Genomic DNA, 24,089 nt, shown 5'->3' with positions numbered 1-24,089 from the left:
TTACCTGCGGCACATAACAGGTGGTGGCTTACCTGTCACATTGTACGGTTTCGGCGTAATTTGCACAAGTGAGCACAGTTTTTTGAATGTGTGCGCCGTACGTTCAAAATCTGAACGTTTTCCGTGCATTTTTTTTTTCTCCGGATTTTGTCACCGTTACGGCACCGAGACAATGTGTGTCCTCGTTACTACGTTGGTTGAATGACGCGAGAAAAGTCAGAGACACTGAGAGAGGAGTGTTTATGTTTTGACGCTGTAGCAAACGCGATGCTTGGCAAGGTGGCTCCAATATTTCCTGACTGTAGCCGACAGCCTACAATCTACACCTAGATATCAAATGCTTATAGAACATGAAAGGTACACCCGTTACTTGCCAAGTAACTAATTACTCTTACCTTCAGGTAACGGAGTTACTAACTCAAATACTTTTTGGGAGAAGTAATTTGTAACTAATTAATTACTTCATAAAGTACGATTACCAACACTGGTCATAAAGATGAAGTCTGCAGAATGAAAAGTGACGAAAGCCGAGATTTCATTCTGCCAATTTGTTGCCGAACACAATTTGCCTGCAACTATTGCTGACCACTTCTCAGAATTAGCAAAAGAAATGTTCCCTGACTCAAAGATTGCATCGGTGAATTAATTTTATCAATTGACCTTTTTCATTTATAATTGGACACACTACTACTACCTTCAAAAAATTGAGTTTTATTTTTGTTTCATATTGCACACTATATAAAACATTGTAAGATTAGTCACCATTTTGTAAGGGCATACGTCACTATTTGTAAGATTGCCAACAGCCTCGGGTTGACAGGTATGTGGTGGCAATAACTAAATCACACTTGCAGCCAGTTAAAATGGATTAAAGTTGACTCAACCTCTGTCCTATGTCCTTGTGTGTACCACATTGGGCATGGAGAAAAGAAAGAGACCAAAGAACAGTCTGAGGACTTGAGAAGCACAATCGTGAGGAAGCATGGGCAATCAAAAGGCTACAAGTCCATCTCCAAAGATCTGAATGTTCCTCTGTTTATAGTGCGCAGTGTCATCAATAAGTGTAAAGCCCATGGCACTGTGGCTAACCTCCCTAGATGTGGACGGAAAAGAAAAATTTACGAGAGATTTCAACGAAAGATTGCGTTAATGGTGGATGAGACCAAAGTAGAGCTGTTTGGGAAAAGGCATCAACAGAGTTTACAGGAAAAGAACAAGGCCTTCAAAGAATAGAACACGGTCCCCACAGTCAAACATGGCAGAGGTTCGCTGATGTTTTGGGCTTGCTTTGCTTGAAGTCTGAAGACAACCAACAAATTTTGCAGCATAATGTAGGGCCCAGTGTGAGAAAGCTGGGCCTCCCTCAGAGGTCATGAGTCTTCCAGCAGGACAATGACCCAAAACATACTTCATAAAGCACGACAAAATGGTTTGAGAGGAAACACTGGAGACTTCTAAAGTGGCCAGCAACGAGTCCAGACCTGAATCCCATATAACACAATATCTTACTGGACAAACTAGAGAGATTTGGAATTTGAGGTGTTGTGCTGAACTGGGTACATAGTTATTTAAATAATCGATCGTAATATGCAACATTTGATGGGGGCAGATCAACAACACATCAAATCACATGCGGCGTGCCTCAAGGCTCCGTCCTGGGACCTAAACTGTTTATCATATACATAAATGACTTATATAAAGTTTCTGAACTACTAAAAATGCTACTTTTTGCGGATGACACCAATATTTTTTTTGTTCAGGGAAGGACTTGATAGGTCTAACTAAGCTAATAAATGTCGAACCATTAAGATTGCAGCAATGGTTCAATGCTAATAAATTAGACAGATAGTAAGTAGAATCTAGAAAAAACAAAATACATGCTATTTAGCAGAAAAGGTCTCAAGGAGCACTTAAACATACAAATAAACCATGTGACAATACAAAGAGTAAGGGAGCACAAAATCTTAAGAGTAGTAATTGATGATTTATTAACATGGAAGGCCCATGTAAGCCATCTGCGTAATAAGCTTGCCAGAAGCATTTCTATTCTCTTTAGAGCCCAAAATATGCTAGATGAGAAGGCTCTCCAAACTCGCTACAGTGCACTGATCTTGCCACATCTCAACTATTGTTCAGAAATATGGGGACACACACATAAGGTGCATCTTCATCCTCTACTGATCTTTCAAAAGAAAGCGATTCGGATCATCCACAACGCGCCATTCAGATCGCACACAAATGAGCTCTACATCAAATCCAACCTTTTAAAATTTTATGATTTGATATACTTCAAAACTGTTGAGATGATGTACAAGGCCCACTCCCAATGTCTTCCGTCTAACTTACAAATTCGATTCCAAGCGAGGGAATCCAACTATGATTTGAGAGGGAGCAGGTAGAACTACCTTAAAATCATTTTCGGTTACTAAAATTGGCGCTCGCCTCTGGAATGCTATTGACCCAGCACTGACCAGCATAGGGTCACTGGCAGCCTTTAAAAGGAAATACGACTGTCTCAGGAAATTAGAATACACAATATTCTAATTTTTTGAGACAGTCCTGTGTATATATACAGGACTGTCTCAGGAAATTAGAATACACAATATTGAGACAGAATACTGAGACAGTCAGGAAATTAGAATATTGTGAACTGGTCGCTGAGTTCACTGGAATTTGTCTAGTATTTATTGACGAAAACTCAGATACTACTCCGTCTAGTTTTAGTCAAAGTTTACTCAAAATGTTTTAGTCGGTAAAATAAAAAAGAATTACTCCCAAACTAAAGGTTTCAAACTATTTTTAATGAACATTGTCAGACGAGCACATACATTGTAGCTTCTCCAAGGACAACACCAACTTCACCAACTGTATGTACAAAAAAGTTGTCCGAGAGTTTAACACTCCTGTTGTCCTCGGGTCAAAATGACCCGCCACTGTGTCAAAACCGAAATTTTTTAAAAATAAAATTACTGTAAACAATACTTTTCTAACTTAGCTGTACAAAAAAAGTACAAATGTGGTCTTCCGCTCAAAATGACCTGTGAGAAATATAGAGTTGAAATCAAAGTAATAGTAATTTACTGACTTCAGAATGTTACAATGTTTTAGTTGTGTCTTTTAAGGGAGGACTGAAGAGAGGTTTGACTGGACACCAAAGCTGTATCTCTAAGATTTTGAGACAAACTGAAATGCTTCAAAGATTTGAAGAAAAAACTTGTCCCGCGTACAACCCCTAGCAAAAAGTATGGATTCACCAGTCTCAGACGAGCAATCACTCAGACATTTTATCATGTAGAACAAATTCAGATAAAAAGCTTGAAAAAAAAAAAAAAAAAGTTCAAAAGTGCAAATCTTTTAGCATTCAGAAACCCTAAAAGAAATGAATAAAAAACATTGTGGTGGTCAGTAGGTGTTACGTTTATAGAGCAAATGCAGGGAAATATATATGGAATCACTCCATTCTGAGGAAAAAAATATGGAATCAAACAACAATCAAAACACATCTCTAGTATTTAGTAGCACCAACTCTGGCTTTTATGATAGCTTGCAGTCTGTGGCATGGACTTGAGTATTCTTCATCAATTTGGTGCCAACTCTCTTTGATTACAATTGCCACATCATCCTTGCAGGTCAGAGCCTTGCTGTGGACCATTATTTTCAATTTCCACCGCAGGTTTTCAATAGGATTGAGATCTGGGCTATTTGCAGGCCATGACATTGACTGGATGAGTCTTTCTCCGAGGAATGCTTTAACAGTTTTAGCTCTGAGGCATGATCCATTGTCATCTTGGAAAATGACAAACATACAGTGCCCTCCATGATTATAGGCACCCCTGGTTAAGATGTGTTTTTTAGCTTCTAATATTTTTCTTTTATTCAAATAATATGGGACCTTAATGGAAAAAAAGGGGGGAAATCCAACCTTCAATACAAGTGCATTTATTCAGTGGGGAAAAAATCCCACATAAAGAAATAATTATTTGACATCATAAAATGTGCGTCACAATTATTAGCACCCCTAGTGTCAATACGTTTGAGTGGGGCATGTGCGTTAATTGCGTCAAATATTTTAACGTGATTAATTAAAAAAATCAACGCCTGTTAACGCGATAATTTTGACAGTCCTAATTTGAACACCTAATTTTTCATTGGAAAAGTTTGATTGAAGCAATCCTTTTTGTGTTTGGGCCATATTACTTGTAGCACATTTGTTTCGAAATCATTCGATCCCCCAAAAAGTTGCGTCGATCAAAAAAAAAAAAAAATCTTTTGAAGAATAAAATTGCCCTCCCCTATTTTTATTTTTAATTATATGCAAAGCAAATGACCGTTTAAGGTTCTATACACATGATCCGTTCAGAAAATAATTCTGACCCATTATAAAAAAAAATGTTTTGTTCATTTCATTCTTTTTTGTTGCAGTTTTATTGCTTTACAACTTATATATATAGGAAAGTGAATTTCATGCAATGAAACTTTTCAGCTACCGGGGGGGTCTCGCCCCCCCTGGTCCCCCCTTAAAATCCGCTTATGATCTAGTATTTGGTTGTAAAATTTAAATCACCTCCAAATATTATGCAGATTAACCAATTGGCCCCTGCTATCTAAAAAAAAAAAATCCATCATACACTGGTTTATGGAACAAACCAGTACCAAAACACAACCTTGCTTTATTTGTGCTTTGATACTTGTCTTGCAAGTGCAGAAACCACTTCAAAGCATTATATGATAGTGACGGGATCTGTCGTTCACTTGAGTAAACGAATCCATTCCGGTTCGTTCAGTAAAAAGATTCGTTCAAACAAAGCGTTCAACGAATCGTTCGCCCCCCTCATCTCCCTCCCCGCCCAAACGAATCGGGAAGTGACGTTGCCGAACGAATGACCAAAGACCGCTTCGCAGTTTAACTGAACGGGAAGTGACATTGCTTGGTCCCTCCCTCTCGTGCACACAGGCTCCTCATTGACCGCTCGTCATAGTTTCAGAAATGAGTGACAGGCGGTATCATTCTGCTTTCACAGACAGCCTCGTCTCCCTCCTGCTGCTGCAAAAGCGAAGGAGAACTTCTGCGTCGTCTGTTCTAGTTCTATGGGCTCAAAGTCATGGCTCGTGCTTGCATTTCGATTTAGGACACGGTTAAACATTTTCCTTTTGTGGGGGGGTGGGGGTTTGGGGTCGGGGGCGCACGGACTTTCTTTAGCATGTTCTTGATCACATATACAATGCTGCTGCTACCAGCCAACGCAGCATGCTTGCTGTCACGAAAGTAAAAATAAATCGAAAGTTTAATTTCTAAATATGGAACGACCAACACATCATATTTACCTCTCGCTCTGTTGTATTTTTGTTTTTATGCTCATCACTATTATTTTTGGTCACTATTGTTAAAACTAAAGTGTAAATAGCTAGTTGTAAAATGTGCTGCTCTGAAATAAAAACAATACTACATTTTGATATTTGACAGTTTAATTGCTAATCAGTATTAAGATGATCGTATTGAATTTTTGCACTGGTATAAATAAAATAATCCGGTCAGCTCCCCTGTTGTCCCCGCATCTCAGATCGTCAAATGCTGAAGAGAAATAATTGTTTGCTCTTTACGATATCGCCTTTCTACTCTCGTTAGTCTGTTATGAAAAATGTAGACATATTGCGACATCTCCCGTGTCCGCGTGCGTTGTTTTTGGGCGCTTGAGTAGCACATGATGGACGGATTGACATAATTTGTCAAACTAACCAACACCCGACACGCTCTGACACGAAAAAAATAATAAAACACTCGGAAAAAAATGACATGTATATACAGTTTCATTGCAAATCAGTATTATGGTGATCGTATTGAATTTTTGCACTGGTATTAGTAAATAAAATAATCCGGTCAGCTCCCCTGTCGTTCCCGCATCTCAGATCGTCAAATGCTGATGAGAAATAATTGTTTGCTCTTTACGATGTCGCCTTTCTACTCTCATTAGTCTGTTAAGAAAAATGTAGACATATTGCGACATCTCCCGTGTCCGCGTGCGTTGTTTTTGGGCGCTTGAGTAACACATGATGGACGGATTGACATAATTTGTCAAACCAACCAACACCCGACACGCTCTGACATGAAAAAAAAACCACTCGGAAAAAATGACATGTATATACAGTTTCATTGCAAATCAGTATTATGGTGATCATACTAAATATTCTTTTTTTCTGTGCACATATGAGGTAAATATCGCTGCCATGCCATGAAACCTCCATATAGTGACAGTTCTCTGCCCCCTTCACTGCCGTCACGCGACCGCCGCTCAGCTTTTACTTGCCTCGTAGCTACCTGTGTTTTAAATTACTGTAAATTTGATAGTATGTCGTCATAGGTAGACCCGTGTCTGTTGAGAAAAGTAGTACACTAAACCACGCTCGCTAGATTTGTGTGGTGTTTTTGTCTGTTTGAGCAGCATTTGATAGGCTCCACGTTAACAAATACAGTGGTACCTCTACAGACGAAGTTAATCCGTTCCAGGACCTTGTTTGTAAGTCGAAATGGTCGTATGTCGAGCAGGATTTTCCCATAGGAATACATTATAATTCCATTAATTCGTTCCACAGCCCAAAAACCTGCACTAAATCCTTAAAAAATACTGCTGGTACTATTACAAATGGCAATTACATATAGCAAAACAAATAAATAATAAATAAAAATCGGATTAATAATATAATAATAATAATAATTCCTGTAATAGTGTAACGAAACGCGTTCTAATCAGGCGGACGTTTTTTTCTGTACCTGAAGGCACCGCGGGGCTGACGTGACAAAGAGGGAGGGGAGCGGGTGAGAGTTTACTTTCGCTTTCAATGCTTTCTTGAGAACATCGTCAATTGCGGCAGACAGCAGGCGTTTTGTGTTGAATAAGTTGTGAAAGAAATGATGAAAACGTGGCGAAGCTGGCGATTTCTCTGGAGATGTTACCACAATAAGAATTGTCAGCTTAACTTATAAAGACTGGCGAACGATGGTCGTCGGAGGACCATGGAGATGTATTGTTGAGCCATTTCACCCCACGATGCCCGCGATGAGGCTGGCGTCTGATTGGTCGTGTGCGATGTCAGAAGACGCTGCCGCTTGCTCAACGCCCTCCCACGCAGCGGACAAGCACCAACTTCATAGAACGAATCAGTGCAGATGGTGATTAGTTTGGTCTCGTTCACCCAAACAATTCGTTCAAAAAGAACGAATCGTTCGCGACCGATACAACACTATTATATGATAGATTAGCAGGGGTACCTATATTATTAAATGTATTGTTATTAACATTAACGTGTTTTAACAGTTAAAACATGTAACAATGAAACATGACCAATACAGATTTTGTCAATCATGATGCAGCAAACTACTTACTTCAGTTTACCGAAAGCCAAGAAACCGGCGGTCATAGCTTTAAAGTTAGCTTCAACTTCGAAGTCGGAGAACAGATGAGCTTTCCTACTAAGTAGTTAAATACAAAAACACATTTAAAGCATAAAACCAAGCACGTTTTGAGAGTGCACCTCTCACCTGTCACCGCTGAACAATGCATCATCCACATCAGGAGGAGACACATGTACAGTCGCCACATGTCTTGACAAATGAAATGTCTCCGCTGGTACGACGAGATAGGAAGGAGATCACACTTAAGTGTGGGGACACCGGCGTTTAATCCGAACACCACAAAAGTGGAAGTGGCCAAGATGAGTAAATGAGATTTAGAGGCTTCTACTGTTCGACTTGGAGGTGGAGCGACCTGGTCTGCGCTACAGCAGCGGGGTTATCTTTGAAATGATGTTAACTCGCCCCCACGCCACACACAACTATATGACGCGATATATTGTATCTTTGAGTGATGCTGAGCCAGAGCCGTGTATAAAGAGGGCTGCGACACTCTTTGATCTCGCCGCGAGTGGTCACGTGTTCTTACCTGTCAACCCGAGCCCGTTGGCAATCATACAAATAGTGATGAATGGAATGCACTTGCAAATTGGTGACTAATCTTACGTTTTATATAGTGTGCAATATGAAACAAAAATAAAACTAAATTTTTAAAATAATATGAATTTATTGGTAATATTAGGCCTGTCGCGATAACACATTTTAGTAGGCGATAATTTACAGAGGGGCAAATAAGTATTTAGTCAACCAACCATTGTGCAAGTTCTCCTATTTGAAAGGATTAGACTCATTGTAATGGCGTACAGCAAGCAACACGTCACTTCCGCTCATTAATATTCATGACATTGGCTACTGTTGCTAAGGTAGCCACCGTTTGCCCCTAATAGGAAATGAATGGAAATCGTGTACAAAGGAGATGCTTACAGAGCTAAACCTACCAATTCTCTCCGAAAATGATGTCCCTGGTGCCAAATTGACTGGCAAAGATGTGGAAGAACATAAAAATGTTCAGTTAAAGAGATGGCTTTAGTGTCGAAGGCTAAAAAAGACGAAAAAAAAACGAGCCGACCTAAGCATAGCTTTAGCTTTTTTATCGACACGACTGACAATGACATTCTCCTGTTTCAACAAGCTATCCTTTACCATCAGCCCTGTCTTTCTTATATACCCTCTGGTTGTCCTACGTCTCTTACCGTTCTGGGGGGTAATTTAGTTAGCTTTGTGTAGCGATCGCAAATGCTACTCAGTGACAGCCAACGAACACTTTAAATTTTTTCATTGATAACACATCTTAATCCTATAATTTATTTACACTTCCCCCTTACTTAAGTTATTTTTTTTTACATATATAACAGAAACGGTAACAGTGGCAGTCAGATACCATTGTAATTCTTTTCAGGTCATTCATTGTCAGACAGAGGCAGTACGGCACAACGTTACGCTAAAAAAATAAGTTAAAAATATGAAAATGGCTTACCTCTTTGTCCTCTGAAAGACCATGCCAACCCAACATAATGTTTACTGCATATGAAATGTGAATGGATTCACCGAGCTGGTGTTAAAGTCCGCGCAAGTTGATTTGGTCTTCACATTTTTTCCTCCCGAGTTTTTGTTTCCGGAAACGTATGAAGAAAACATCCTTCATGTGTCGTAATGTCTACAGTCGTTTCTACAAGTTCCAAAAAAGCAATGCGTGATCGGCATGTTCGTTTTTGAAAGATTACCGGAGAAAAGTAGCACTTTTTACGTTGGGTCTATGCGAGGGCGGGTCTATAATGTCCCACTTCGGCTTTACTTCCACTTTACGATGCGACGTCACGGTCTAAAAATAGCCTGCGTACGGTACGCCATTGTCAACATGGGTAAACGTCAACCATGAAAGACAGAATGTGGGAAAAAAAACTGAAAATCACATTGTTTGATTTTTAAAGCATTTATTTCCAAATTAGAGTGGATAATAAGTATTTGGTCACCTGCAAACAAGCAAGATTTCTGGCTGTCAAAGAGGTCTAATTTCTTCTAACGAGGTCTAACGAGGCTCCACTCGTTACCTGCATTAATGGCACCGGTTTTAACTCATTATCGGTATGAAAGACACCTGTCCACAACCTCAGTCTGTCAAACTCCAAACTCCACTATGGCCAAGACCAAAGAGCTGTCGGAGCACACCAGAGACAAAATTGTAGACCTGCACCAGGCTGGGAAGACTGAATCTGCAATAGGTAAAATGCATGGTGTAAAGAAATCAACTATGGGAGCAATTATTAGAAAATGGAAGACATACAAGACTGACTGATAATCTCCCTCGATCTGGGCTCCATGCAAGATCTCACCCCGTGGCGTCAAAATGACAACAAGAACCGTGAGTAAAAATCCCAGAACCACACGGGGGGACCTAGTGAATGACCTACAGAGAACGAGGACCACAGTAACAAAGGCAACTATCAGTAACACAATGCGCCGCAAGGGACTCAAATCCTGCACTGCCAGACGTGTCCCCCTGCTGAAGCCACTACAGGTCCAGGCCTGTCTGCGGTTCGCTAGAGGGCATTTGGATGATCCAGAGGAGGACTGGGAGAATGTGTTATGGTCAGATGAAACCAAAATAGAACTTTTTGGTAGAAAAACAAGTTCTCGTGTTTGGAGGAGAAAGAATACTGAATATCATGTGAAGACCACCATACCCACTGTGAAGCATGGGGGTGGAAACATCATGCTTTGGGGCTGTTTTTCTGCAAAGGGACCAGGACGACTGATCTGTGTAAAGGAAAGAATGAATGGCGCCATGTATCGAGAGATTTTGAGTGAAAATCTCCTTCCATCAGCAGGGGCATTGACGATGAGACCTGGCTGGGTCTTTCAGCATGACAATGATCCCAAACACACAGCCAGGGTAACAACGGAGTGGCTTCGTAAGAAGCATGTCAAGGTCCTGAGTGACCTAGCCAGTCTCCAGATCTCAACCCCATCGAAAATCCTTGGAGGGAGTTGAAAGTCTGTGTTGCCCAACGACAGCCCCAGAACATCACTCCTCTAGAGGAGATCTGCATGGAGGAATGGGCCAAAATACCAGCAACAGTGTGTGAAAAGCTTGTGAAGAGTTACAGAAAATGTTTGGCCTCCGTTATTGCCAACAAAGTATTGAGATGAGCTTTTGGTATTGACCAAATACTTATTTTCCACCATGATTTGCAAATAAATTCTTTAAAAATCAAACAATGTGAGTTTCTGTTTTTTTTTTTTTTTCCCACATTCTGTCTCTCATGGTTGAGGTTTACCCATGTTGACAAATACAGGCCTCTCTAATATTTTCAAGTGGGAGAACTTGCACAATTAGTGGTTGACTAAATACTTATTTGCCCCACTGTATATATGGCGGAAAACACTCAGGTGACTTGAAGTTCCGCTCTGAGACCCCCAATTTGGCCAAATTTCAAATTGTACGATATGCATGTGTGATACAACATGGGAAAGCTTAAAATCTCAATTTTCTGGGGGAAGAAGATTTTTGAACAGGAGGACATTTAAAAAAAAAAAAAAAAATGTTTTTAAAACAGCAAAACGCTATCTGGAAATGAGAGCATGCGAGAGCAGAATTACAGACACCATAACTTTAACATGATATTATTTCCGTACTTTCCTTGTTTCGATCCAAAAACTCCATGGAGCATGTATCACTGAGTGTCAAAACACAGCTGTGAATGGCCACAGCTGGATTTTTATTCCGGATTTTATGGGTGAAACATGGTACTATAACAAGGGTTGCGACGCAGAAATCGCAGACATCAAGGAGTGGTCGAGATTTTCTTTTTCTTTTTTTCTTTTTTTTTTATATATATATATATTTCATATTTTAAACGTTTTTTTTTTTTTTTTTCAATTTTTCTTTGTTTAGATTCATTATTTATCATCTAAAATATCAGAGGAAATGTGACAGTAACAAAAAGAAATAAAATTAAGCGATAGTTATGAGGTAGATATCCACGACTCTTTTACGGACACCATTTTTTTCACTATGACGTAATTTGTTTAAAAGTTTAAAATATGCGACTGAATATTTTTTTTAAGTCGTTTTTTTTTTTTTTAACAAAATATTAGACATCAATTAATGATTCTAAGCTAAAAATGACATTTTGAATATTAAATATAATTAATTACCTTTGTTATATGGCTGGGTTGAAACGAAAGCGGTTGCGCGACGTCTGTAAACGGGGGTTTCCAGGGTGAAACGGACAAATTAAAAATAGTTCGGCGGCTTAATGCGCCATGAATCTGCAATGGCAGCATATAGACATATTGTTCTATCAAACACAACAGTTGTTTTGACTTAACATACACCATTTTCTTACAGCAAGAGCAGAAACTGCTTTTTCAGTCTTGCCTGTGTTATTTATATCTGTGGGTGTGTGTACATTTTCCTCCTTATTCACGTGTGGAGTCCCTCAAGGGTCAATTCTTGGACCACTCTTATTTAACATCTATATGCTTCCGTTAGCTCAGATAATGGAACAGTATGACATCTCTTATCACGCCTATGCAGATGACACACAACTGCACGTTTCTGTGTCCCCACATGATTATAGTTTAGTCTCCCTGAGTAAATGCATTCATCAAATCAATGAATGGATGTGCCAGAATTTTCTCCAGTTAAATGTGGAGAAGACAGAGGTGATCATTTTTGGGCCAAAAAAGGAAAGGTCAAAGATAAGCAGGCAACTTAGCACAATGTCACTTACAGCTAGAAATCAAGTCAGAAACCTTGGCGTAATTATTGACTCAGACCTAAAATTATATAGCCATCTAAAGTCCGTCACTAAATCCGCTTATTACCACCTAAAAAATATAACCAGAATTATGGGGCTTCTGACTCAACAAGACATGGAAAAATGTATGCATGCATTCATTTTCAGCAGATTGGACTATTGTAACGGTATATTTACGGGTCTTGATAAAAAATCAGTCAGGAAGCTGCAGCTAGTACAGAATGCTGCAGCCAGAGTCCTCACAAATACAAGTAAGCTGGACCACATTACACCGGTTTTGAAATCGCTACACTGGCTTCCAGTGAGTCAAAGGATAGACTATAAAATACTACTGCTTGTCTACAAAACACTTAATGGCCTTGGACCAAAATACATGCTTGACTTGTTAGATTCCTATGAGACATCGAGACCCCTAAGGTCATCTGGAACCGGTCTTCTGCATGTTCCAAGAACAAGAACCAAGCAGGGTGAGGCAGCATTTAGTTATTATGCTCCTCACCTCTGGAACAAGTTACCTGAACGTCTGAAGTATGCGCAAACTGTTAGCTCTCTTAAATCAGGGCTAAAAACGCTTTTGTTTAGCACTGCATATCCATAACTGTCTATATATTTCAATCTTCTTGTTTTCTATTCCTCTTGTGCTTATCTCAATTGCTGATTTCAATTATTATTAGTAGTAGTAGTTTTTTATTTTTATTTATTTTTATTCTATTTGTGATTAAATGCGATCTTTTGTCTTGGTTTTTACGTTGTATTGATTTAAATGTGATTTTTATGATCTTCATGTGATGTAGAGCACTTTGAATTGCCTTGTGTTGAATTGTGCTATATAAATGAATTTGCCTTGCCTTGCCTTATTTTATACTTAGTTTGACCCGAAACACAAAGAAATTATATTTTAAGTTAACAAATATTTTCTTCATCGCTAGGATGTAAAATCAGAAATTTTAATATATCGCCTCTAGTTTTAGCAAAACCAAACCTGTGCCTCTTTAGAGGCTTTATTCATTTAGTTTACAAATAAAAACAAGATAGGAACAAAATTATTATTTATATTCTGTTACATGGTGTAATGTATAGCAATAAGAACTCATTACCCTTTGATAAAGAAACTGACATTTTTTTATTGAACAATTGGTGAAATTGGTGTCAAGCTTCATTGTTTACAGGTAACATTTTATAAATCAGTGGGCTGTGATGGTTAGTTGTGCAGCATTTGGACGCACCTTTCGGTCCAAAAAAGGCTGTAGTATGTAAGGCTTCCCCAAGGACCAGAATTTCACTCCAGAATCTTCCAGCACTTCTTTTGCAACCAGGATGTGGTAGATGTTGAAGTATGCTTAGGATCATTTTCCTGTTGGAAGGTCCAACCTCACCCAAACCTCAGCTTTGTAAATGACTGGATGACATTTGCATCCAAGATCTCCTGGAATTGAACTGAATTCATAATACCTTACACACGCTGAAGATTCCCTGTACCTGAAGAAGCAGAACAACCCCAGAGCATGACTGACCCCCCACCGTGCTTCACAGTAGATTGGGTGTTCTTTTCTTTATAGGCACCATTCTTTCTCTTCCACACGTTCCGTTGATCCAATGGCCCAAAAAGTTCCAGTTCGGTCTCATTTCTGAAACAAAACAAAAACTAAAACTCATATAGCAAAATCACCACGTGCCACTTACATTGAATGTATGACTTTGTTCTTCTTTATTCTTTTCTTTATTACCATTTGTTTTCTTTAGAAGTTTGAGATTTTGTTCTTTCTTTTTTTTATCCTTTATTACAATGTTTATTTTTAGAAGTTTTTTTTAATTAATTTGATCCTCAGAATTATCATTATTATTATTATAAAATAGATTATATATTTTTATTATAATATTATTATCAATTATTACAATTTTTGTTAAACATGGAAATGTTGTTGTTGTTTTTTTTTTTAGTACTATTTAAATAATAGACCCCCCCCCCCCCCCCCCCAAATGGAAACCCTTTGATTAAGCATTCATTCTTGTGAATGAATGCTTCAATCACTGAATTATGTAGATATGGACGTAAAACTGTCTCGATTCTTTGTTAAAAGAGCAAAAAAAACGGGCAGTTACGCATTCAAAAGTTCAAAGGTTTGGGGTGTATACAGTGGGGAGAACAAGTATTTGATACACTGGCAGTGTATCAAACACTTGTTCTCCCCACTGTATATGTCGAAGAATGACCGTAGTGGTTCCCATTTTCCCATTGAGTTTTTTCATAACGTTTCAAAATGCATACATGGTACGAAAAATAAAATATTTACCTTGAATCTTCCAACAAATCCCTCCTGAGTCATAACCAGTGTGTTTGAAATGTTTGTTCATTTTTTTATTTTATTAGCTTTGTTCTTACAGAAATGTAATTTATTACATTTTTGAATAACTATTTGAGACCTGCCGTCCACATATGTAGACATCGCATTTTTGGGTCATGTATTTACTTACTCTATAAAGGATGAACAAAAATCGAAGGGAATTTAATACTAGCACTAAAGTTACTGGAGAAGAAGGTCAAATGAAAGATACGATTGATACACAGTAGCACTTTAGTACAGTTCTAAGATAAATATTCCGATTTTAGTTTAGGTTAACACCTTGACGCTTTTATTCCCAATTGCAAAACATTTCCATTCAAGACTACAGTGGTAGAGATGCTCAAACAATTTGTATCTTGAGAGAATTATTGTAATTGTGTGGGGAAATTGATAAACACGTTAACCTTCAGCGGTGACAAGATAAAGGGCACATCATTTTTATGTGAAGTTACTCTTCGGGTACTGAAAAGGGGAAGGGTGCTCTACTGAAAAGGTGACGTGTGAGCGCACCCTTCCCCTTCCTTCTCCTCGTCCTCTACTAGCGTGCTCGACGCACAGTGGCACAACTGATATTTTGCTTTGGCTCAACTGTGAAAGCACTACAATACACACATCTATCATCAAGAAAGCTTCATTGCGAGGGAAAAAATTCAACTTTCTGCTTGAAGGTGATTTCAAGATAGAATTTTGCGTTAAGGTAAGTTCTTTTTATACTGAAAATCTTTTATGTGAAAAACTTATGTTGTATTTGTTTAATCTTGCTTAAAAAAGGGGGGAGGGGGGGTTCACTATATACACTGCAAAAACACACATGCCTAAAACTAGTTTAATTCCCTTGTTTTCAGCATAAATCAACTAGAAATAAGTAGAATTATCTGTCAGTGCTTCAAGTAAATTTTTCTCAGATTTCTTGAAATAAGACAAATAGCTAGCTGAAAATAAGCTTAACAGACCTATCTTAACCCTTTAACACCTAAGCCTATTTTGGCCGAATTTGCATGCATTTGATGTTGCCTTTATATTTCAAAGAAAAAATTGTTCACAATGTCCAAGTTGGGTCCCTTTTTTCAGGACACCTTGAGCTTCATGTCCAAACTGTTTTTTTCTTCACTGACCAATTATAAGCCATATTTTGGACCCAAAAAGATGAAAAAATCCCAAAATATTTTTTCAAAATTTGTAATGTTGATGTCCCATTGACAACCAAACATGCTCGACCAACCGTTTTGAAGCTTGATAATATTTATTCAACTTGTTAGGATAAACATTCAATAGAAAAAAATAAGATTGAATAGTTTTATGTTTGACAATTCAACACAAACAGCAAGTATGGTCATAGGCGTTTTTGGCCTTTACACATACTATGGTCAAAACAGGTTATATATAGTGCAAAATAGTGAGAAAAAAAATAATATACATCATCTAACACAAAAAGGGTTTGGAGGATATCTCTTTGTGGAGTTAGGTATTATACCCATCACCTTATCTAAAGTATATACGTACATGCAATCAAGCTTCTCGAACACTCATTTTTATAAAAATTGAAAAGATTATAGTGAAGAAAAAATATACATAACATTGAAAAAAAGTATTTTCAAAAATATTGACAAGTAGTTCAGTTCAATTCTATTTTTCTGGCATACGACCCAATAAAGTTTTTTTTATTTATTTATTTATTTTTGCACACTCAAAGCTTCTGCATGAACAGATCACGGAGTTGCGTCACACACAATGTAACACAGCCTACTCTTTCGCTGTTTGCGCGCTGCTGTCACTTCTACTCGCCGAGGCGCCGACTCATCCCAGGAAAACAACGACAAATACGGCTCCTCTTCTTCCTTGAGTTAATGAAATAATGCATTAGCTTGGGCTAAATTTAGTTTTAGATTCATTCTGCAAATTTCAAAATCGCTTGCTCAATCCAACCGGCCGTTGCTTGCTTCGAATGCCTCCTTTTCCTTAGTTGGCGCCTCGCTCGGAAATGTATTAAAAATGTCCACATTCGGTTCGCCCTTCTTGACATCACAACGGCTCTTGGGATATGTAGTCTTTTGTGCTGCTTTCGGTTTTGAAAAAGTACAAGAAATGATGGAAATATGGAGATAGAGATAGATACATGGTCCATGCAGCGTTTTAATGCATATTTATGAGTGCAATAAAACTATAAAACTCAAATGACATTATCTCCCGTTTTTCTTGGTCGATTGACTTCAAAGACCAACCAGCGGCACGTGGGTTACATTAATGGGTAAACAATAATTACAGCGTGACGAAGCTTCAAAGGCGACATGCGTAAACGCATCGCTGCCGTCACGTTCGGTGTTAAAGGGTAAGCAATAAATTACTATATTTAATCTTAAAAAAGCTTTGAAATGTCAGAATGGCTTTTAATTCAAGAACAGATACTGTCCAAAACCTTATTTGAAAGCAATTTTTTCTTGATTTAGTTAAAAAAAATTACCAACTTTAGATGTACGGGGCTTAATATGAACAAATAGTAATATTTACTTAAAGTAAATAGAATAATCTTACACATTAATCTGTTAACTAGTCTTACACTCAAGAGGAGATGGAGAAAATTATGTGACTAGATTTGAGAAATGTAATCTTACTAAGACGTTATAAATTTGCAGTGTGCCCACAATCAAGTTTGTTTCGTAAGCATGCGATTGCACTTCGAAATTACGACGTACAGTGAGGAAATTAAGTATTTGAACATTTTGCAAGTTCTCCCATTGAAATTTTGAAGGGAGGTGCTTGTCCACTGTGAGAGACAATCTACATTTGCGTATGGCGGAAAACACTCAGGTGACTTGAAGTTCTGCTCTGAGACCCCCAATTTGGCCAAATTTCAAAATTGTCCGATATGCTTGTGTGATACAGTATATCATTGGAAAGCTTAATATCTCAATTTTCTGGGGAATGTAGGTGAGAGCTTGAGAGAGCATAATTAAACACGTCATGAATTTAACGAGATATTATCGCATAATTACCTTGTTTCGATCCCAAAACTGCATGTATCACCGAGTGTCAAAACACAGCTGTGAATGGCCATAGCCTGATTTTGGGGGGGATTTTATGGGTGAAACATGGTAATATAACAAGAGTCGCGATGCAGAAATCGCAGACATCAAGAAGTGGTCGAGATTTTTCTTTTTCATATATTTACCCTTTTAAATGTTTTTTTCCCCCAATTTTTCTTTGTTTGGATCGATTATTTATCATCTAAAATATCGGGAAAAATTTGACCAAAAAAAAAATATATATACAATTAAGCAATAGTTATGAGTTAGATATTTGTTACTGATTTACAGACACTATTTTTTTCATTGTGACGTAAAAAGTTTAAAGTGATCCTCTGATTTAAATCCATGTAGGCTCTAATAAACCACAACTGTTCTCTTGTACTAAAATATGTTGTTAGAAACACATAAAATGTTAAATCAATGGCAATATTTTATAATATTTAGTCCATATTTTGACCGTTCGTTGGCGCCATGGTTTGCGGGCTCGCAGTGATGACGTAATTGGTATCTTTCCGAATGTGTAGCGTGTTCAACAATTGCTTATTGCTGCCTAAACTCGCGAAGTAAAATGCCACGATGTGCTTCTTTTGGATGCAATTTCCAGTCAAATGGAAACAAGGGGAGTGAAGTGAGTGGTCAAGGTGGAATTATTATTTTTAGTGAATAAATGTGCATAAGTGGACACTTCTCCCCCTTTTTGGTCCCTGTATGCATGTATCCTACCCACCACGCGTTACAACTGGCGCCCGATCATTTTTCCTGGATCCTCAGTCAAGTAAGGGTCCCATCACGTCTGCAATAATGGTTTTGGATCTGTCCATTTATTTTTATTCGTTGGTCCCACAGCGGCTTTTCGGATCAGTCTATTTTGTGGAATCGACGGCCTAATCGCGGCTGCGATATTGCCATGGGATCGGTCTAATTCCTGGATCTTCGAGTGAGTAAAAAACGCGGATTTGGCTTAGTATTGCTATCTTTTTTGTTGACTATTCTTCGTGGGAGTTTTCCCCAAATCATACTAAATAAAGCACTATGGCACGCTACAGTGACGACAGTGACTCTGACGTGGACCTTACAACAATGTTGGAGTTCGTAAGGGAATGCGTTTTTGCGTACTGCTGAGCTCCCGAGTGAAGAGTGGTCAAGGTGGAAATTTTATTTTTTGTGAATAAATGTGCATAAGTGGAAGCTTCTCCCCTTTCTGGTACTTTTATACACGTATCCTAGCTACCACGCGTTACAATGTACAAGACTTGGATTACCCAAGGTGTGCTCTTTGGCCGATACTGTATGTAAAGCACACGACAGCTCTGGATGCTAACAATCTATATAATTACTGTATATTGGGAAAACGTTTGAAAATGCAATATGCTTACCTTGAATATCTGCTAATAAAACCGGAGTTCCCGAATCCCACCAGCATGCACTCTAGCTCCCAACCGGGGTTCCCAACAGGACTCTCTCGCATCACCAGTTTTGCCCAACTTTTGTCTTATCAGGTATTTGCTGCACGCATTTTTCCCTGAAACTCGTCTTGTGAACGACCGACAGTGCTGTCCTGCTCTTCACTTTTCAGATCTGCTTCAAATAGGAAGGGTAGAACTGACGACATGTTGGGAAAGCTCACGAGTGACAAGCTGGAATTTGGGCTCTCGGGGCCAGTGACGTCACCCACTGCGACGTAACAAGAATGGCGACCTATCACTTAAAATAATTTTACAAACTTTATTAAAACAAAAACATTAAGAGGGGTTTTAATATCAAATTATTATAACTCATACAAACATTTATGTTTTAAGAATTACTTGTCTTAAAAATAGAGGATCCCTTTGAAATATGCGAAAGAATAATTTTTTTAAGTCGTTTTTTTTTTTTTTTTTTTAAACTAAATATTAGACATCAATTAATGATTCTAAGCTAAATATGACAGACATTTCAAATAATTAAAATTACTTAGCTCCTTTTTATGGCTGGGTTGAAACAAAAGCGATTGCGCAGTGTCTGTAAACGGGGGTCTTCAGGGTAAAACGGACAAAATTGAAACAGTTTGGGGGCTTAATGCGCCATGAAACTGCTATGGCAGCATATAGACATATTGTTCTATCAAACACAACAGTTCTTTTGGCTTAAAATACAGCGGTTTATTTTATTATTGTTTTACTTTTTCAGCCTTGTCTCCGTTTTCCGTCATATATGAATATATATATACTGTATATGTGTATGTATGTATGAGGTGCTTTTCAACATGCGCATCTTTCGTGGCACGCCAGACCCACTTAGAGTGTTTGTTGCCAAAAAGCTCAATCTTGGTCTCATCTGACCAAAGCACACGGTCCCAGGCTTCATACCCATTGTGAAGTATGGGGGTGGGTCAGTGATGCTGTGGGGCTGTTTCGCTTCCAAAGGCCCTGGGAACCTTGTTAGGGTGCATGGCATCATGAATGCTTTGAAATACCAGGACATTTTAAATCAAAATCTGTTGCCCTCTGCCCGAAAGCTGAAGATGGGTCGTCACCCGGTCTTTCAACTAGAAAATGACCCCTAAACATATGGCCAAATCTACACAGAAATGGTTCACCAGACACAAAATCAAGCTTGTGAAACATTATAGGTGAAGATTATGTGCTGTTTTGTTGGCAAAAGGGGGCTGTACAAAGTATTAACACCAGGGGTGCGAATAATTGTGACACACATTATTTGATGTCAAATAATTATTTCTTTATGTGGGATTTTTCCCCACTAAATAAATGCACTTGTATTGAAGGTTGGATTTTTCTCTTTTTTTCCATTAAAGTCCCATATTATTTGAATTTTTAAAAAATTATTAGAAGCTAAAAAACACATCTTAACCAGGGGTGCCAATAATTATGGAGGGCACCGTATATGTCTCTGGGTCAGAAGTGGGGTCTTCCTGGGTATGCTACAATAGAATCCCTTTACATTGAGACGTTGACGGATAGTATGGACTTACACGGTTGTGCCCTCAGAGTAGTGCAGGACAGTGTGAACATGGATGTTAGTCGAGGTTCTTTATCCACCATCCGCATCATCTTTCGTTGATATCTCCCGTCAAATTGTATTTTCTGTCCACATCCATGGAGGTTAGCCACAGTGCGATGGGCTTTACACTCATCGATCACGTTAGACACAGGAACATTCAGGTCTTTGGAGATGGACTTGCAGCCTTGAGATTGCCCATGCCTCCTCACAATTTCGCTTCTCAAGTCCTCAGACAGTTCTTTGGTCTTCTTTCTTTTCTCCATGCTCAATGTGATAAACACAAGGACACAGGACAGAGGTTGAGTCAACTTTAATCCATTTTAACTGGCTGCAAGTGTGATTTAGTTATTGCCACCACCTGTTATGTACCTAAGGTAAGTAACAGGTGCTTTTAATTACAAAAATTAAAGAAGAAGCACATGATTTTTCAAAGGGTGCCAATACTTTTTTCCGACCCATTTTGGGAGTTTTGTGTAAAACAATAACGATTTATTTATGTTTTTTTCCATTCTCTTTTTTTTTCCATTGCAAGCAAAATGAATGAATATATTACTACCAAAGCATTTGTAACTGCAATCATTTACTGGGAGAAATTGAGCATTATCTGACAGAATTGCAAGGGTGCCAATACTTTTGGCCAGCACTGTCTCGTATATGCTTTGGTGTCATCAACATGTTTTGCCGCTGTCCCACTAAAGTCAAACCGATGCTGATCACCATTCACCCAATCTGTTTGGTCTTAATAATTTCCCGTCCCCAGCAAAAAGTGTACATGCAGGTTATGCTGTTATTTCGCCCTACCGATGTTGAGACCAAACCTACGCCCTTGACAGAGATTGTCTTCTTATCAATTGTAATTCCCTCTCGAGTCGAAATCACGAACCAAGCTGTTTCTCTTTTACGGGCTTTAATCACAGAACTTGATTTGCCTTGACAATGCCTTGATTTGCCGTGACAATGCCGTGAGAACTGAACAATACAGATAAAAACATACATAAAGTCAGTTCAGACAAATATATACATTGTCAGATCATTTTCATACAGCACAGATAAATATATACATGAAGTCAAATTATATTCACACAGAAACATTAAACAACATGAATACATAACTACACGAACAGAAACTAAGTCAATTAACGCAAAATAACAAATAACACAAACTAAATTACCTCATTGGCCGCTTTACTCCAGAGGAAATTAGTTCAGCTTCAATTCTTCGATGCACTATGCACTTCAGATGTTTCCTTGTTGATCTTAATCAGAGGTACTGAAAAGTTGTCTGTACTCTACAGTAGTAGCGTTCATCAGATAATAAGCCGATGTAACGCTTAATAGTGCCCCTGTCAACTTGCGACAGTGAACTTTAGTTCCCACCCCATATCAAAGAAACTAAATGCTTAACATTACACCCCCAGATCAAAGTGTCAATTATTTATTTCTTTATTCTGCCTTAGTGGCAGCTACATCAATTCACGCCATCCGCTAAACTTCACCCTTTTCAAAAGCCCCCATGAGGCCAGTTACAACTTAGCTTTGTGGGTTGTCTCCTTTGCAGCTTCAATGAGCCCAAGCAGCATGACAATAAGGCCTATTAAGTGCAACCTCCGGTGGAAAAGACTTCTCTTCCTGTTGTGTTTGGGGATAAGCACCATATTCTTTTGGATGACTTGGTCAACGAAAACTACTACCGTGCTACAACCGTGCCGTCCTTTTCACGCTATGTGTCAAGCTTTTCTTCCTGCAACTGACAATCAGACCGAGTGGCGTCGACGGGACTGTCAGGTAAGACAAAAAATAACTTCATTACATTCATAATCAGTGTTGGTAATAACGGCGTTCGAGAATAACAGCGTCATACTATAGACCCTACCCACCGACGTCACAAAATCACGTGCTCGCTGTATGGTTCCGCCCACTTGTCCGTCATTTTGTGTCTGTATTATCAATGGTCTCAATTGATCGAGCAATTTATAATGCATTTCATGGAAGACCTGGTGCTTTCGGATGCCGTAAACTCACTTGATGCGTTGCATTAAAGGCGTTATGTGGAAAAGCTTCAGTTTATCCATTCGCCAGATCCATATTTGATGCCTAAATCGATGTTTTTCGCCCCGCTGTCTCCGCCGTATTTGCCTGACATCTGCTAACTACCCTGAATTGTACAACTATCTTGTCCACACAAAATCAGCCTATTCTCATGAAAGTTTGAAAAACTTTAAGAGCTTGGAGGCTTATAAATACTTCGTTGCTGGTTGGGTGAAACAGGTCCTCGTTCACGAAAATTCGGCAGGAATCTATCTTGTGCTTGGAAAGGTGAGTTACGAAATTTTCAATTCAAAATCTTTTGTTATTGCTAACATCCACTGTCAAGTCTAATGTATTTCATGTCGTTTGTCAATGGAGTTAGGGCTTTTAATGTTTATATGGTTTAGCGATAGCACTCTCACTACATACATACGTGTATGTTGTCGGCGATTAGCCTAGCAATGATCTTAATTGTGGTTGTCAGCCCAAAACCCTCTAAATATATATTAAATGCATCTTACCAGATATAAAATGACTACTACATAATCTGTGGTAATCATTTGGAGGCCAGTTTTCTCGTCGAATTGCTGCAGGCCATCTCGCTCTCTTCTCTCCGGGTCTCTCGGAATCCGGTAGAACTTCAAGTCTCTCCGTCTTCTCCGTCTATCTTCTCTGTTATTGCAACCGACCGCCACAAACGCCTTCACCATTTTGATTATTAATGTTAACGAGCAGAAAAACACGTCGTAAATAGGAGGAATGTACGTAGCCGTAACAGGGAAACATGATGTGTTGACGGACAAGTGGGCGGCACCAGTCAGGAGGAAGGAGTTGTGACGTCACGTGGGTAGGGTCTATAACAGCGTTTCTTACGGCGCTATTTTTCAGTAGTGAGTAATCTAATTATTACTTTTTCCATTTCTGCAATGCCATTACCGTTACTGAGGATGTGAAGAGGTGCGTTAGTACAATTTGGTTGGACGAAGCGCGAGTTGTCGACAGTTGATGTTGTCACACATGAGCTGGCTCCTGCCTGGATACAGCAAAGCAAGAGGGGGTAGGAGGGAAGGGAATGATGAACTCCCCATGTTTGGCAGCAGCTTAACTCGGGGTTAATTGATGCAAGCTGTTCCGTCGAACAAATCTACCTTCAGTTTTGACACGTTTATATTAGATGCTTCCACTATCTAAACAATAATAAGATAATGGGTAGTGGTGGGACAGTTTATCAGCCATATAACGTCTTTTAAATAATATTCGGTAGCATAGGTGTAGGTATTTCAACAGGCTTATAATGTCCTTAAAATAAGACTGTTGCTAGATGTAGCATATTTTAGTAAGTTTTTAAGTTACTGTAAATAATATTCTACTATGATTAGCATTTTTAATAGGCTTAGTGGTCAAAAGGCACAATAAAATAAATATATACAGTGGGGCAAATAAGAATTTAGTCAACCACTAATTGTGCAAGTTTTCCCACTTGAAAATATTAGAGAGGCCTGTAATCGTCAACAAGGGT

At 38.7% G+C, this 24,089-nt stretch overlaps 1 protein-coding gene across 1 annotated transcript in view; it reads left to right on the top strand.

Moving 5' to 3' along the window:
* Positions 1–15,064: 15,064 nt before the first annotated feature.
* LOC130909922 (beta-1,3-galactosyl-O-glycosyl-glycoprotein beta-1,6-N-acetylglucosaminyltransferase 7-like) overlaps positions 15,065–24,089 on the top strand; it is a 35,241-nt gene continuing 26,216 nt past the window's right edge. Inside the window, exons 1-2 of the mRNA XM_057826872.1 lie at positions 15,065–15,213; positions 22,101–22,327. Of these exons, the coding sequence (XP_057682855.1) occupies positions 22,106–22,327 (222 nt within the window). The 5' untranslated portion in view covers positions 15,065–15,213; positions 22,101–22,105. The remainder of the gene's footprint in view (positions 15,214–22,100; positions 22,328–24,089) is intronic.

The sequence above is a fragment of the Corythoichthys intestinalis genome, chromosome 21 (genome assembly GCF_030265065.1).
Source record: "Corythoichthys intestinalis isolate RoL2023-P3 chromosome 21, ASM3026506v1, whole genome shotgun sequence".
NCBI classification, from domain to species: Eukaryota; Metazoa; Chordata; class Actinopteri; order Syngnathiformes; family Syngnathidae; genus Corythoichthys; species Corythoichthys intestinalis.
This window is presented reverse-complemented; position numbering and strand designations above follow the sequence as displayed.